Genomic DNA, 17,461 nt, shown 5'->3' on the forward strand with positions numbered 1-17,461 from the left:
GCTTCACTGCCACAAATACACCTGTGTTCGGCGAGAATAGGCGCGGCAAGTCGAAGGGCAACACCAAGCGGTGGTCTGTGGGTCGAGCCGTGTGCCAAGGCTGGAGTTGGGAACAGCCAACAGAAAGTCCCCTGCATGATGAGCTCTCACTGCCAGGAGGCGGGATATATATATATATATATATATATATATATATATATATATATATATATATATATATATATATATATATATATATATATATATATATATATATATATATATATATATATATATATATATATATATATATATGCAAAAATCAGAAATAAGCGATACAAGATGGAAAACAATCACGGGGTGAGTTGAATAATAGCTCTAGGCCTTTCGTGTTGCAGATAAGAGGACGAGGTCCAAGCAAATACGATCCCAGGAAGCACCTTTGCAAAGGCGCTTCCTGTGATCCTATATATACCTACCTGTGGTGCTGCTGGTGTGGTGCAGGTGAGGTCAACAGTACCTGTAACAGGTCAACAGTACCTGCAACAGGTCAACAGTACCTGCAACAGGTCAACAGTACCTGCAACAGGTCAACAGTACCTGCAACAGGTCAGCAGTACCTGCAACAGGTCAACAGTACCTGCAACAGGCCAACAGTACCTGCAACAGGTCAACAGTACCTGCAACAGGTCAACAGTATCTGCAACAGGTCAACAGTACCTGCAACAGGTCAACAGTACCTGCAACAGGTCAGCAGTTCCTGCAACAGGTCAACAGTACTTGCAACAGGCCAACAGTACCTGCAACAGGTCAACAGTACCTGCAACAGGTCAACAGTACCTGCAACAGGTCAACAGTACCTGCAACAGGTCAACAGTACCTGCAACAGGTCAACAGTACCTGCAACAGGTCAACAGTACCTGCAACAGAAGAATAAGTTAAATTAACTTTGATCATAATATTGATACAACATTATTTCTTACATTATTTGAATTATATAGATTATAACCTCTCCCTCACTCTCCCTCACTCTCCCTCACTCTCCCTCACTCTCCCTCACTCTCCCTCACTCTCCCTCACTCTCCCTCACTCTCCCTCACTCTCCCTCACTCTCCCTCACTCTCCCTCACTCTCCCTCACTCTCCCTCACTCTCCCTCACTCTCCCTCACTCTCCCTCACTCTCCCTCACTCTCCCTCACTCTCCCTCACTCTCCCTCACAGGGAGTCAGCCAGAAAATATACAAGATCCTGACTTGAATAATAATTAATTCAATAAACGACTGTTTGTATAGAAGACCACTGAGGATGGTGGTAGTTGTTGTGGTAGTTCTAGTTGTGGTAGTAGGGGTAGTTGTGGTAGTTGTAGTAGTTGTGGTAGTGAGGGTAGTGTTGGTAGTAGCGGTAGTTGTGGTAGTAGTGTCAGTTGTGGTAGTGGTAGTTGTGGTAGTACTGGTAGTTGTGATAGTATTGATAGCTGTGGAAGCAGTGTAGTTGTGATAATAGTGGTAGCTGTGGTGTTGGTGGTGATGGTAGTTGTGGTAGTAGTGGTAGTGGTGGTAGTTGTGGTAGTGCTGGTTGTGGTGGTAGTAGTAGTGGGGAACCCCGCCTACCAGTGACTTTCCAGTGACTATGCCCTTGCGTGATACTGTGTTTGTTCACTGCTGCTTCCTGCAGCACTGCTGTTTGACATACTGGTCGTTCTGATGACCTAGCAAGCTCTTATGTTGCCTCTATGGGCCAGAAGTTAGCTTACCTAGAGACTTTTGTTGTCAGTCACATTCTAAGTCGAGTCTAACCCAGCAAACACATGTTCATGATTACCGCTGAAATGCATGATGCATCTTACACCTAGAAAGCGTGCAGTTACTGTAGCTCTTAGAAAAATGTTGATTTGAGTATCAGATCGCCGAAAATTTGAGCCTAGCAAAGTCAACTGTTGGTCGGATTCTGAAGAGAGCTGACGACACTGGTGATTCTCGAGCAAGATATGCAAGAAAACAAGACAACACTTCACGATGACAAGGTTATCTTAAGAAATAGTGTGAAGGATCCCAAGAAAACCAGCAAAGATCTACAGAGAAATTTGGCTTCAGCTGCGTAAATGTTGATTCTTCAACTCTTTGACGAAGGTCCTTGAGTTGGCAGAACTGCCAGAAAACTGGTAAAGAAACAATTATTGACTGCTGCTGTGAAGAATAAACAGCTGTGGTGGGCACTCGATTATAAGGGATGGACGACAAATGAATGGAGAAAATTTATATTTTCAGATGTGGCGCATTTTGAAGTACATGGGTACAGATCAGTGGTAGTGAAGTACATGGGTACAGATCAGTGGTAGTGAAGTACATGGGTACAGATCAGTGGTAGTGAAGTACATGGGTACAGATCAGTGGTAGTGAAGTACATGGGTACAGATCAGTGGTAATGAGACGGAGCAAAGGCGAACCTCTTCAGATTGGACACCTTCAACGGGTGCCAGAACACCCGTCTCAGAAGATATTTTGGGTTAGTTTTACTGCTGAGACCCTGGACGGCTTGTTATTGTTGAAGGAACGATGACCAGCGGTGACAAATACAAGACAATCCTGGCAACTCATTAGCTCCCTATTATAGACAGAGACTTTCCTGATGGTGAAGACGCTGTCCATCAGGATCTTGCTCTATGCTGCATTTCCAGAAAATTGCTGACACTCTTCCAGGAGAGTGGACTAAGTGTTCTAAACTGACCTGGAAACTCTCCTGACTTCAACCCAATTGAGAATCAGTGAACAATAATCAAACAAAGGATCGTGAAACAGAATTGTTCAACTGTGGAGAAGCTAATTATTGTTGTTATTAGGACCTGGTACCACCACCACCAACTTGCAAGAATATAAAGCAAACCATACCACGGGTGGGGTTAGAACCCGTGATCAGAGAGTCACAAAACTCCAGACCGTCGTGTTAGCCACTGGACCAACTGGCTATAATAAGATTCATCCAACCAGGTATATTTCTACACCATAGGAAGGTTAGCATAGGCACCACTGTGACCACAAATGCAACTTTATACAGACGAATCTCCCGCTAGCATAGCCGTGACGAACTCTAGCTCAAGTCCCCTCAAAGCCGTCAAAATGACTCACGAAATCGTAAAGACACGATTGCCAGAATATGTTCAACATTGGTCAGTTCTATGCCACAGTCTGTACCAATCATTATAAAAGCCAAGTGTAGTCATATCTCTTATTAAATCAATTATGTCATATCATTGTAGCGTATTTCTCAAACAATTATTAATTTTTTTAAATCAACGTCTTAATTCATCACTGTAACAATTATTATGTAGACTTTTGTAGGTAACACAGGAACCTGACTACACTGTTGATGCGTTGAGAGAACACCTAAGTGGTCCCTCTCTCTCCCTCTCTCTCTCTCTCCCTCTCTCTCTCTCTCTCTCTCTCTCTCTCTCTCTCTCTCTCTCTCTCTCTCTCTCTCTCTCTCTCTCTCTCTCTCTCTCTCTCTCTCTCTCTCTCTCTCTCTCTCTCTCTCTCTCTCTCTCTCTCTCTCTCTCTCTCTCTCTCTCTCTCTCTCTCTCTCTCTCTCTCTCTCTCTCCCTAAAAAGATTCACTTCTCACAAACTTTTTAATTAATGTTCTTTGCAGAGAATGTTTTCTGTTCTCAAGTTTTTATGGAGTAAAAGTGAAAGTAAGAGTGGAAGTGAGAGTGAAAGTGAGAGTGAAAGTGAGAGTGAGAGTGAAAGTGAGTGAGAGTGAAAATGAGAGTGAAAGTGAGTGAAAGTAAGAGTGAAAATGAGAGTAAAAGTTAGTGAAAGTAAGAGTGAAAGTGAAAGAGTAAATGTAAGAGTGAAAGTAAGAATGAGAGTAAGGGTGAAAGTGAAAGAGTGAAAGTGAGAGGGAAAGTAAGAGTTAAAGTGAGAATGAGGGTGAAAATGACAGTGACAGTGTGAGAGATAGAAAGTGAGTTTGAGTGAACGTGAGTGTCAGTGTGACAGAGTACACGAGAGTACATGAGAGTGACAGACAGCAGAGGGCTTGGAAGTGCACACTGAGAACTGTCTACTGAGAACTATCTTCTGAGAACTATATTCTGAGAACTATCTTCTGAGAACTATCTACTGAGAACTATCTACTGACAACAACTATCTACTGACAACAACTATCTACTGACAACAACTATCTACTGACAACAACTATCTACTGACAAGAGGTGTCTGGAGGAAGGGAGGGCACCTTACAGTGACCTTCCAGGCTGCACATCCGAGGTGTATGATGGGTTGTATCATAGCCTTGTATTGATTAATACACAAACCATAATACAGTCTGTAGCCTCACACTCCTGCAACAACAACACTCAAGCTTACTGCACACAGTCACAACAGTGGGTACCCGCACAACAGTGGGTACCCGCACAACAGTGGGTACTCGCACACTGTAGTCACATACAGTGATAAACCAGACGAGACAACACACAGTCAAACACTCACTGGGTTCGTCTGCAGAGACAATAATATTCACTCTTCAGCGGTATTAGCGCATCTGATGCGCAAACGCGCAGCGAAAGAGACAGTTCACGCCTGTCTCTCATTATAGCCAGGTTTACGAGCGCAGTGCTTGTAACCCTAATTTTTAAAGGGGTGGACCGGTAAGCCAGTGCAGGAATCATCTTCTAACATAACCTGGTCACCATCAACATTGCCTTCACCAATACCAACATTCTGCGAGGTTCAACAGATCGCCAACACACACAAAAAGGGAATCTGATAAAGGCATTCCGCGCGTGCATTCTTCAGCGCATACCATAAATCTGCCGCAGGGGTTATAAGCGCCAATATTGTCAGGAGACAACAAAGATTTAGCTGAGTGCTCCCTCTTACAGCCTAATTGAAATTCCCTCAGTGTTATGCTTCGCATCAGCTGTTTTTGCTCGCTAGAGTCTCTTTTTGTTTTCCCTTCGCTTCGGCTGTTTTTGTGCGCCAATACTTTGTTTTTGTTTTTTTCCCTTTCGCTTCAGCTGTTTTAGGACGCCAGATTTTTCCCCTCACACCAGCTGTCTTTGCGCGCCAAATTCTTGTTTTTCCTCGCATCAGCTGCTTTTGCGCGCCAAATTTTCCCTCTCATCAGCTGTTTTTGCGCGCCAGATTTTTTTTATAGCTCCAGAAGTCAATATTTTCCGGCGTGTGTTGCGCTGGCCCCCGGGGGGGGGGGGAGGAGAGGGGGGATGGTTGAGGATGAGGGGAGGTAGAGGAGGGGGAGGAAGTAGAGGAGGGGACAGGAGGTAGAGGAGGGGGAGAGGAGGGGGAGAGGAGGGGACAAGAGGGGAGGAGGGGGCAAAACTTTATTGAATTCTAAATATCGACCGACACTTACAGCGAACATCAACAAGGTTTTATGTATATTATTATTAATATTATTATTACTATTATTGTTATTTTTATTGGCAGACTTGAGGATTTGTGTTGAAAACTGGAAGGCAGAATCACTATGACCAGGTCTTAGATGCTCTGGAGGACAAACAAAATACAGATGTAGTATACACAGACTTTGCAAAAACCTTCGACAAGTGTGACCATGGTGGACAGCGCACAAAATGTGTGATAAAGGAATAACAGGAAAAGTTGGTAGATGGATCTATAACTTCCTGACAAATAGAACACAAAGATTAATAGTCAACAGAGTGAAGTCTGAGGCGGCTACGGTGAGAAGCTCTGTTCCACAAGGCACAGTACTCGCTCCCATCCTGTTTCTCATCCTCATATCTGACACAGACAGAGATGTAAGCAACAACACCGTGTCTTCCTTTGCAGATGACACCCGAATTTACCTGACAGTGTCTTCCATCGAAGACACTGCAAGACTCCAGGCGGACATCAACCAAATCTTTACATGGGCCGCAGAAAACAATATGAAGTTCAGTGAAGACAAATTTCAATTAACATATGGAAAACTCGAGGAAATTAAAACTGAGTCAGTACATAAAGCAAATTCCAACCACACAATAAGGTGAAAGACCTGGGAGTGATAATGTCAGAGAATCTCACTTTTAAAGATCACAACATTCTATCTACCTCATTTCCTAGGAAAACGATAGGACGGATAATGAGAACCTTCAATAATAGGGACGCAAAGCCCATGATGGTTGTCTTCAAATCGCTTGTTCTCTCTAGGCCTCAATACTGCTGTACACTAACTGCCCCCTTCAAGGCAGGTGAAATTGCTGACCTGGAAAATATACAGAGAACTTTCACAGCACACATAAGTACGATAAAGCACCTAAACTACTGAGAACTATTGAAGTTTCTTGATTTGTATTCCCTGGAACGCAGGCGAGAAGGATACAATATAATACACACTTGGAAAATCCTAGAGGGATTAGTATCAAACTTGCACACGGAAATCACTCCCTAGGAAAGCAAAAGACTCGGCAGGAGATGCAACATTCTCCCAGTGAAAAGCAACACAATAAGTGTCAGGGGCCCAAGACTGTTCAACTGCCTCCCAGCATACATAAGGAGGATTACCAGTAGACCCTTGGCTGTCTTCAAAACCGTTGGCTGTACTCAAGGTCCCTGGCAGTCTTCAAGACCCCTGTCTGTCGTCAAGGCCCCTGTTTGGCCGTCAAGACCCCTGGCTATCTTCAAGACCCCTGGGTGTCTTCAAGACCCCTGGCTATTTTCAAGACCCCTGGCTATCTTCCAGACCCCTGGCTGTTTTCAAGACGACCCCCTGCGTGTCTTCAAGACCCCTGGCTGTCTTCAAGACCCCTGGCTATCTTCAAGACCCCTGGCTATCTTCAAGACCCCTGGCTATCTTCAAGACCCCTGTCTGTCTTCAAGACCCCTGGCTATCTTCAAGACCCCTGGCTATCTTCAAGACCCCTGGCTGTCTTCAAGACGACCCCCAGCGTGTCTTCAAGACCCCTGGCTGTCTTTAAGAGGGAGCTGGACAGGCACCTGAAATCAGTACCAGACCAGCCGGGCTGTAGTTCGTACGTCGGTTTACGTGCGGGCAGCAGTAACAGCCTGGTTGATCAGGCCCTGATCCCCGGAACACCCTTCAAGTATACTTCAGGTACACTGGTCATGAACTGAAAAATACTAGTCAGAACTACAAAGTATACTCCTTCCTAAGTGTATTGAGATGTGGTTCTCCCTACTTCCGTCTGTGCCTCAAGAACCTCAGAATCGGCTTCAAGAACCATTCTCGAAGAGGTGAAGGAAGGTGTGTGGTGCTGGTAAGGTCCTAGACCACCTCTGAATAACTGGTCTTCTGACCGAGGTTCCATAAGTCCCCTGTGGTTCATATGGCCCTTGTGGTCCCTGTGGCTCCTGTGGCACTTGTGGTCCCTGTGGCTCCTGTGGTCCCTGTGGCCCCTGTGGCCCCTTTGGCCCTCTGTGGCTCTAGTGGTCCCTGTGACCTGTCATAGAAATGAACAGCGCAGATGCCATTCTCACAGCTGTGTACCATGTACACTGCTCTACCGTGTACACTTGTACACAGGATCAGTACATGGACTGAACACAGGGATTCCAGTCTCAAAGACTGATTACCTCAAACTCCTCCTCATCTTCCACCATCCATATCTATATTGGACTGACGAAACCACTAGTTGGCGAAACGTTTCCACAGTGAACGTATCCAAGTGTTGTGACTGTAGTGGTGACCTAGTGTAGTGTTGTGACTGTAGTGGTGACCTAGTGTAGTGTTGTGACTGTAGTGGTGACCTAGTGTAGTGTTGTGACTGTCCTGGGGACCTAGTGTAGTGTTGTGATTGTCCTGGGGACCTAGTGTAGTGTTGTGATTGTCCTGGGGACCTAGTGTAGTGTTGTGATTGTCCTGGGGACCTAGTGTAGTGTTGTGATTGTCCTGGGGACCTAGTGTAGTGTTGTGATTGTCCTGGGGACCTAGTGCACTGTTGAGACTGTCCTGGGGACCTAGTGTAGTGTTGTGACTGTCCTGGGGACCTAGTGTAGTGTTGTGATTGTCCTGGGGACCTAGTGTAGTGTTGTGACTGTCCTAGGGACCTAGTGTAGTGTTGTGACTGTCCTAGGGACCTAGTGTAGTGTTGTGACTGTCCTGGGGATCTAGTGTAGTGTTGTGACTGTCCTAGGGACCTAGTGTAGTGTTGTGACTGTCCTAGGGACCTAGTGTAGTGTTGTGACTGTCCTGGGGACCTCGTGTAGTGTTGTGACTGTCTTGGTGACCTAGTGTAGTGTTGTGACTGTCCTGGGGACCTAGTGTAGTGTTGTGACTGTCCTGGGGACCTAGTGTAGTGTTGTGACTGTCCTAGGGACCTAGTGTAGTGTTGTGACTGTCCTGGGGACCTAGTGTAGTGTTGTGACTGTAGTGTTGACCTAGTGTAGTGTTGTGACTGTCCTGGGGACCTAGTGTAGTGTTGTGACTGTAGTGGTGACCTAGTGTAGTGTTGTGACTGTCCTAGGGATCTAGTGTAGTGTTGTGACTGTCCTAGGGACCTAGTGTAGTGTTGTGACTGTAGTGTTGACCTAGTGTAGTGTTGTGACTGTCCTGGGGACCTAGTGTAGTGTTGTGACTGTAGTGTTGACCTAGTGTAGTGTTGTGACTGTCCTGGGGACCTAGTGTAGTGTTGTGACTGTAGTGGTGACCTAGTGTAGTGTTGTGAGTGTAGTGGTGACCTAGTGTAGTGTTGTGAGTGTAGTGGTGACCTAGTGTAGTGTTGTGACTGTAGTGGTGACCTAGTGTAGTGTTGTGAGTGTAGTGGTGACCTAGTGTAGTGTTGTGACTGTCCTAGGAACCTAGTGTAGTGTTGCGATTGTCCTAGGGACCTAGTGTAGTGTTGTGACTGCCCTGGGGACCTAGTAAAGTGTTGTGACTGTCCTGGGGACCTAGTGTAGTGTTGTGACTGTCCTGGTGACCTAGTGTAGTGTTGTGACTGTCCTGGGGACCGAGTGTAGTGTTGTGACTGTCCTGGGAACCTAGTGTAGTGTTGCGATTGTCCTAGGGACCTAGTGTAGTGTTGTAACTGTAGTGGTGACCTAGTGTAGTGTTGTGATTGTCCTGGGGATCTAGTGTAGTGTTGTGACTGTCCTAGGGACCTAGTGTAGTGTTGTGACTGTCCTAGGGACCTAGTGTAGTGTTGTGACTGTCCTGTGGACCTAGTGTAGTGTTGTGACTGTCTTGGTGACCTAGTGTATTGTTGTGACTGTCCTGGGGACCTAGTGTAGTGTTGGGACTGCCCTGGGGACCTAGTGTAGTGTTGTGACTGTCCTGGTGACCTAGTGTAGTGTTGTGAGTGTAGTGGGGACCTAGTGTAGTGTTATGACTGTCCTGGTGACCTAGTGTATTGTTGTGACTGTCCTGGGGACCTAGTGTAGTGTTGGGACTGCCCTGGGGACCTAGTGTAGTGTTGTGACTGTCCTAGGGACCTAGTGTAGTGTTGTGACTGCCCTGGGGACCTAGTAAAGTGTTGTGACTGTCCTGGGGACCTAGTGTAGTGTTGTGACTGTCCTGGGGACCTAGTGTACTGTTGTGACTGTCCTAGAGACCTAGTGCAGAGTTGAGACTGTCCTGGTGACCTAGTGTAGTGTTGTGATTGTCCTGGGGACCTAGTGTAGTGTTGTAACTGTCCTGGTGACCTAGTGTAGTGTTGTGATTGTCCTGGTGACCTAGTGTAGTGTTGTGACTGTCCTGGTGACCTAGTGTAGTGTTGTGATTGTCCTGGGGACCTAGTGTAGTGTTGTGACTGTCCTGGTGACCTAGTGTAGTGTTGTGATTGTCCTGGGGACCTAGTGTAGTGTTGTAACTGTCCTAGGGACCTAGTGTAGTGTTGTGACTGTCCTGGGGATCTAGTGTAGTGTTGTGACTGTAGTGGTGACCTAGTGTAGTGTTGTGACTATCTTGGTGACCTAGTGTAGTGTTGTGACTGTCCTAGGGACCTAGTGTAGTGTTGTGACTGTAGTGGTGACCTAGTGTAGTGTTGTGACTATCTTGGTGACCTAGTGTATTGTTGTGACTGTCCTGGGGACCTAGTGTAGTGTTGTGACTGTCCTAGGGACCTAGTGTAGTGCAGTGACTGTCCTAGGGACCTAGTGTAGTGTTGTGACTGTCCTGAGGACCTAGTGTAGTGTTGTGACTTTCCTAGGGACCTAGTGTAGTGTAGTGACTGTCCTAGGGACCTAGTGTAGTGTTGTGACTGTCTTGGTGACCTAGTGTAGTGTTGTGACTGTAGTGGGGACCTAGTGTAGTGTTGTGACTGTCTTGGTGACCTAGTGTAGTGTTGTGACTGTCATGGTGACCTAGTGTAGTGTTGTGACTGTCCTGGGGACCTACTGTAGTGTTGTGACTGTAGTGGTGACCTAGTGTACAGTTGTGACTGTCCTGGGGACCTAGTGTAGTGTTGTGACTGTAGTGGTGACCTACTGTAGTGTTGTGACTGTCCTAGGAACCTAGTGTAGTGTTGTGACTGTCCTAGGGACCTAGTGTAGTGTTGTGACTGTCCTGGGGACCTAGTGTAGTGTTGTGACTGTCCTAGGGACCTAGTGTAGTGTTGTGACTGTCCTGGGGACCTAGTGTAGTGTTGTGACTGTCCTGGGGACCTAGTGTAGTGTTGTGACTGTCCTGGGGACCTAGTGTAGTGTTGGGACTGTCCTAGGGACCTAGTGTAGTGTTGGGACTGTCCTGGGGACCTAGTGTAGTGTTGTGACTGTCCTAGGGACCTAGTGTAGTGTTGTGACTGTCCTGGTGACCTAGTGTAGTGTTGTGACTGTAGTGGGGACCTAGTGTAGTGTTGTGACTGTAGTGGTGACCTAGTGTAGTGTTGTGACTGTCCTGGTGACCTAGTGTAGTGTTGTGACTGTCCTGGTGACCTAGTGTAGTGTTGTGACTGTAGTGGTGACTTAGTGTAGTGTTGTGACTGTCCTGGAGACCTAGTGTAGTGTTGTGACTGTCCTGGGGACCTAGTGTAGTGTTGTGACTGTCCTGGGGACCTAGTGTAGTGTTGTTACTGTCCTGGGGACCTAGTGTAGTGTTGTGACTGTCCTGGGGACCTAGTGTAGTGTTGTGACTGTCCTGCGGACCTAGTGTAGTGTTGTGACTGTCTTGGGGACCTAGTGTAGTGTGGTTTATAGGCTATCTACCACACCATTAACAAGACAGGTCACTCTTACACCACAACACAACAGTAATTTGAATATTTTTAATACACAATCAGTTTATGTATAATGTCGTCATATTGTATATACGCAGAGAGTAATACACCTCAGTGTATGTATACTGTCCTCGTAATGTATACAGCACACATAAGGGGGATTACCAACTGACCCCTGGCAGTCTTCAAGCTGGCACTGGACAAGCACCTAAAGTCAGTTCCGGATCAGCCGGGCTGTGGCTCGTATGTTGGTTTGCGTGCAGCCAGCAGCAACAGCCTGGTTGATCAGGCTCTGATCCACCAGGAGGCCTGGTCTCAGACCGGGCCGCGGGGGCGTTGACCCCCGGAACTCTCTCCAGGTAAACTCCAGGTAAACATAATGTATATTATTCATGTTGCGACTGTGTTAAGTTGCGACTGTATCCAGGGTAACTTAAAGTTCTGATAATTTTGTCTTAGTTTGAACAAGAACCTGACAAGCCAGGGCAGTCATAGCTTACTAACCCAGGATTTCTAGAGCCTTACTATTCATTCTAGCTAAGCTTCTTCGCCAGCTTCGCTACAGTGTACTCGGCTTACTTAACTTGTTTAGACTAAGATTTTCACGCGAGTCCAGGTCTTTGAGACAAGTGAACAACCTATGAAGGATGTTCACATTAACAACTGTTCATTATTGTTCTAGCTAGTCACCGTGACGTGGTATTTGTTATCCTGTGGAGACGAATGGTATCTACTACCAACATCATCGACCAATAGACACTAAGGCAGTATTAAACAACTGAAGGATAGAACACACTAGGCAGAAGAAAGGAATAACAAAAAATATATAAGGAAAAATAGGAAAAGAGAAGTAGAGAGACAGGAAATGATCAGGTCAAGTCACGAGTGTTGTGAAGTTTGCATCATCTGACAATGTCTGGAAGGCATCTACCGAGACAAAGTCACAACTAAGATTCATACAAGGAAAGTTGTGTATAACTGATGCTTCAACAAGACTGCAACTGAGACAAGTTAGAAATAGGCTAGACAGTTTTGGCAGACGACCAGTCAATAGGATGACTGTGATCTAACATGACAGAAAAGAGTATTATTAGTGTCGGCAAGCCTAACATTTCTTTTGTGTTCTTTAAGTCTGTCAGAAAGAGAGCCGACAGTCTCTCCAACGTAATGGAGAGGACAAGAGAAGCAAGAAACAGAGTAGACAACAGGAGCATCTATAACAGGAGGAAAGGTACCAACTAGATTACTTGAAGGTTGTTAGTTTGGCGAAAAGTTAGTTTGATGTCTAAAGAACAGAGAATATTGTTGAGGTTAGAAAGACTGGAAATACAGGAAAGGCAGAGAACAGGAGATTTCACAGGAGTAGAGAGTTTGAGAGAAGTCTGTTTAGCTGGTGAGAACGCAAAGTTTATGATATGGGAAGTGTAGCCAAGACGAGAGAATGACTTACGAAGAGTGGAAATTTCCGATTCAAGGAATTGAGTGCCACAAATGCGGAGAACACAGAGAAAGAGAGAGATAAGAACGCTTTTCTTGACAAAGGGAACATGGTAAGTAGTGAATGTACATGTCACTGTAGTACAAACCTTGGTTATAGATACCGATAAGTTGGTTTAGAAAGACATATAAGTAAACACTAGAACATATTTTTTACTTGTCTTTTTAAACCAGCACGTCACTGTGTAGTGGTTTGAAATGAACGGAAAAAGAAAAGCCTGTATCTGAGCGGTGAACATGAACATCAAGGAAAGGAAACAAAGAATTAGATTCCCATTCAACTTTAAACTTGATGGAAGGAACAAGATTGTTAACGACATCGATGAATGGTTGGAAGAAACTAGAGTCGTGAAACCAAAGAACAATGATATCTACATGGTGGAGCCATAGGGAAGGAGGCACACCAGTAGTAGGAAGGAGAACTTTCCAAGTATTCCATATTAAGATTAACAAGACCAGGAGATAGAGGAGAGACCATAACAACACCTAAGGTTTGAGAATATAATTTATCTTGAAAAGGAAAAGGAATTCGAGTCCACACAAAGGGGAATAAGATTAAGAAAACGTCAGTAGGTATAGGGAGATGAAGTGACGTCTCATTGGTCTTCTCTCTGAGAAAATTAATAGCATTATCATGAGGGACATTAGTGGAGAAGGACTTAACGTCAAGACTAAGCATCTTGCAGGTCGGGAGAGAGTGAACACGTTTAATGAAGTCTTGAGAATAACGAAGGTGGGCAGGAGAGAAATTTTCAGGAAAAAGAGTCGATGTTGCTATGGTCTCTCCTTTATCACCTGTTCTTGTTAACCTTTATATGGAACACTTGGAAACTATTCTTCTTTTTACTACTGGTGTGTCTCCTTCCCTCTGGCTTCACCATGTAGATGACATTATCGTTCTTTGGCTCCATGACCAGACTTTTCCAACCATTCATCAATGTCCTTAACAATCTTGCTCCTTCCATCAAGTTTAAAGTTGAATGGCAATCTAATTCTTTGTTTCCTTTCCTTGATGTTCATCTCCACCGCTCAGATACAGGCTTTTCTCTTTTTCGTTTATCGCAAACCCATACACAGTGGCGTGTACATTCACTACTTACCACGTTCCCTCTGTCAAGAAAGGTTCTCATCTCTCCCTTCCTCCGTGTTCTCCGCATTCGTGACCCTCTGTTCCTTGAAACGGAAATTTCCACTCATCGCAATTCGTTCTCTTAAAAATAACAAAAAAAGGCACAATACCGTGACTGAAACGATACACAAATAACCCGCACATGGAAGAGAGGAGCTTACAACGACGTTTCGGTCCGAGTTGGACCGAAACGTCGTCGTAAGCTCCTCTCTTCTATGTGCGGGTTATTTGTGTATCGTTCTCTTATCTTGGCTACACTTCCCATTTCATAAACTCTGACTTCTCACCAGTTAAACAAACCTTCTCTCTCAAACTCCCCAATCCTGTGAAATCTCCTGTTCTCTGCCTTTCCTGTATTTCCAGTCTTTCTAACCTCAACAATATTCTCTGTTCTTCAGACATCAAACTAACTTTTCGCCAAACTAACAACCTTCAAGTAATCTAGTTGGTACCTTTCCTCCTGTTATAGATGCTCCTGTTGTCTACTCTATTTCTTGCTTCTCTTGTCCTCTCCATTACTTTGGAGAGACTGTCGGCTCTCTTTCTGACAGACTTAAAGAACACAAAAGAAATGTTAGGCTTGCCGACACTAATAATACTCTTTTCTGTCATGTTAGAGATCACAGTCATCCTATTGACTGGTCGTCTGCCAAAACTGTCTAGCCTACTTCTAACTTGTCTCAGTTGCAGTCTTGTTGAAGCATCAGTTATACACAACTTTCCTTGTATGAATCTTAGTTGTGGCTTTGTCTCGGTAGATGCCTTCCAGACATTGTCAGATGATCCAAATTTCACTTGACCTAATCCTTTCTTCTCTCCTTACTTATTCTCTTTTCCTATTTTTCCTTATTTCTTTCTTTGTTTTTTTCTCTCTTCTGCCTAGTGTGCTATGGCCTTGAGTCATTTTCCCCTGCGCCTTGTGGGTCCTTAGCTCTCCTGCAGTGCGCCTTGTGAGTCCTTAGCTCTCCTGCAGCGCTCTTTGTGGATCCTTAGCTCTCCTGCAATGCTCCTTGTGGGTCCTTAGCTCTCCTGCAGTGCTCCTTGTGAGTCCTTAGCTCTCCTGCAGTGCTCCTTGTGGGTCCTTAGCTCTCCTGCAGTGCTCCTTGTGGGTCCTTAGCTCTCCTGCAGTGCGCCTTGTGAGTCCTTAGCTCTCTTGCAGTGCTCCTTGTGGGTCCTTAGCTCTCCTGCAGTGCTCCTTGTGGGTCCTTAGCTCTCCTGCAGTGCTCCTTGTGGGTCCTTAGCTCTCCTGCAGTGCTCCTTGTGAGTCCTTAGCTCTCCTGCAGTGCTCCTTGTGGGTTCTTAGCTCTCCTGCAATGCTCCTTGTGGGTCCTTAGCTCTCTTGCAATGCTCCTTGTGGGTCCTTAGCTCTCTTGCAATGCTCCTTGTGGGTCCTTAGCTCTCTTGCAATGTTCCTTGTGGGTCCTTAGCTCTCCTGCAGTGCTCCTTTTTCTTGTCTTTAGACCTACCCACTACTACTACTACTACTACTACTACTACTACTACTACTACTACTACTATTACTACTACTACTACTACTACTACCACCACTCCTTTACTACTATTACTACTACTACTTTTGCCTCTCTGTCTCTTGTGGAAAAAACTACTTCCCCTACTTTTTCCTGCCATTACTTCTACTACCACTACTTCCACTACCAGCCTTACCACTGCTTCTTTATCTTCCTCTCTTGGTCCCGTCCCTGTCCTCCTTGCCTATATATACTGGCTCCCTCGCTCTCTTCTCTCAGTGTGACTTGTTAATGGTCCAAGTCGGACCGATACGTCGTGGTCAGCTTCGGGCTATTTGTGTATTGTTGAAATCACGGTATTGTGTCTTTGTGTTCTTTACTGCCAGGATAGTTTGTGGCACTGCCAGGATAGGTTGGTTGTGGCACTGCCAGGATAGGTTGGTTGTGGCACTGCCAGGATAGGTTGGTTGTGGCACTGCCAGAATAGTTTATAACACTGCCAGGATAGGTTGGTTGTGGCACTGCCAGGATAAGTTGTGGCACTTCCAGGATAGGTTAGCTGTGGCACTGCCATGATGGTTGATAGTGGCACTGCCAGGATAGATTTGGATACTGCCAGGATAGGTTGGTTGTGGCATTGCTATGACAGGTTGGTTGTGGCACTGCCAGGAATAGTTTATAACACTGCCAGGATAGGTTGGTTGTGGCACTGCCAGGATAAGTTGTGGCACTTCCAGGATAAGTTAGTTGTGGCAATGCCATGATGGTTGATAGTGGCACTGTCAGGATAGGTTTGGACACTCCCAGGATAGGTTGGTTGTGGCACTGCCTGGATAGGTTGGTTGTGACACTGTTAGGATTGGTTGGTTGGGGCACTGCTAAGGTAGGTTGTGGCACTGTCTGGATAGATTGATAGTGGGACTGTCATGATATGTTAATAGTGGCATTGTCAGGATAGGATGATAGTGGCACTGTCAGGATAAGATGATAGTGGCACTGTCAGGATAGGTTGATAGTGGCACTGTCAGGATAGGTTGATAGTGGCACTGTCAGAATAGGTGGGTTGTGGCACTGTCAGGATAGGTTGGTTGTGGCACTGTCAGGATAGGTTAACCTGGCAGTAGCACTGTTGGGGAAGGTTGGTAGTGGCACTACCAAGATAGTTTGCGGCACTGCCAGGATAGTTTCTGGCACTGCCAGCATAGTTTCTGGCACTGTGAAGATAGGTTGGTAATCGCATTGCCAGGACAGTTTATGGCACTGCCAGGATAGGTTGGTTGTGGCTGCCAGAATAAGTGGTGGCACTAACAGGATAGGTTGATAGTGGCACTGCCAGGATAGATTGTGGTACTGCCAGGATAGTTTGTGGCACTGCCAGAATAGTTTGTGGCACTGCCAGAATAGTTTTTGGCACTGTAAGGTTACTAGTGACACTACCATGGTACTAGTGGCACTAACAGGTTACTAGTGACACTAACAGGTTACGAGTGGCACTGACCTGTGTAGTAGAGAGTGCCAATGTCCCTGGGTGGCCTCTCAGAGTCCTCCTTGGGACGGTGAGAGGGCGAGAGGGCTGGAGAGGGCGTGCTGGAGGCCATGGTGTGGGTGGTGCGGTAGTGCTCCATGCTGGTGCCTGACTCTGGCTTAACTGAGGTTGCCTGGCAGGGGGCGGCGCTGCCTGCCTGCCCCGGGGGGCGGAGCTAACACACCCCGCGGCGGCAGATGATTGGCTGGCTCATGGGAGGTGTGGGAGAGGCGGTGGGCGGGGCTTGTTGCGAGGGTAGTGACGTGTTGCAGGGGGGGGAAGTGGAGGTAATGGATGGGGGGGGGTCCGGAGCGAGGCTCGGGGCTGACGGTCCGCTGTATCCGGGGCCGCGGTGGACACTCGCGCCCCCTCGATATCCATACATGGATCCGCCTAAGGGTTAGGGGACGCCCGGGGGGCGCCGCCCCCTACGGGGTCGTCCATCTTTGCGGATAATCAGCGCCCCCTGGGGCGCCCAGCGGGGAGCCTGACCAACCACGCCGCGTCCCTCCATTACTCCATCAATGACAAGCCAATCACTCCTCTTAACCCCCCGCAGGGCGACCAATCAGCAGAGAGCTGAAATGAGGTGGGCGTGGCTACCTCACGCAGGCAAACAAGCCGCAGCCGCGGCGGAAATTTGCTAGCCGTCGGCTAATCAAACCCGGCGGTGGGCGGAGCTATAAGGTCACACGTCACGGTAGTGGGCGGCGCTAGGCCGCTACGTCACGGGGGTC

The 17,461-nt window shown here is 46.6% G+C and overlaps 1 protein-coding gene across 1 annotated transcript in view; it reads right to left on the reverse strand.

Annotated features, from left to right (window-relative positions):
* Positions 1–16,859, reverse strand: part of Gad1 (glutamate decarboxylase) — a 285,923-nt gene extending 269,064 nt beyond the window's left edge. Inside the window, exon 1 of the mRNA XM_070096748.1 lies at positions 16,698–16,859. Coding sequence (XP_069952849.1) covers positions 16,698–16,824 — 127 coding nt within the window. The 5' untranslated portion in view covers positions 16,825–16,859. The remainder of the gene's footprint in view (positions 1–16,697) is intronic.
* Between the last annotated feature and the right edge of the window lie 602 nt (positions 16,860–17,461).

Source organism: Cherax quadricarinatus, chromosome 54 (assembly GCF_038502225.1).
Source record: "Cherax quadricarinatus isolate ZL_2023a chromosome 54, ASM3850222v1, whole genome shotgun sequence".
NCBI classification, from domain to species: domain Eukaryota; kingdom Metazoa; phylum Arthropoda; class Malacostraca; order Decapoda; family Parastacidae; genus Cherax; species Cherax quadricarinatus.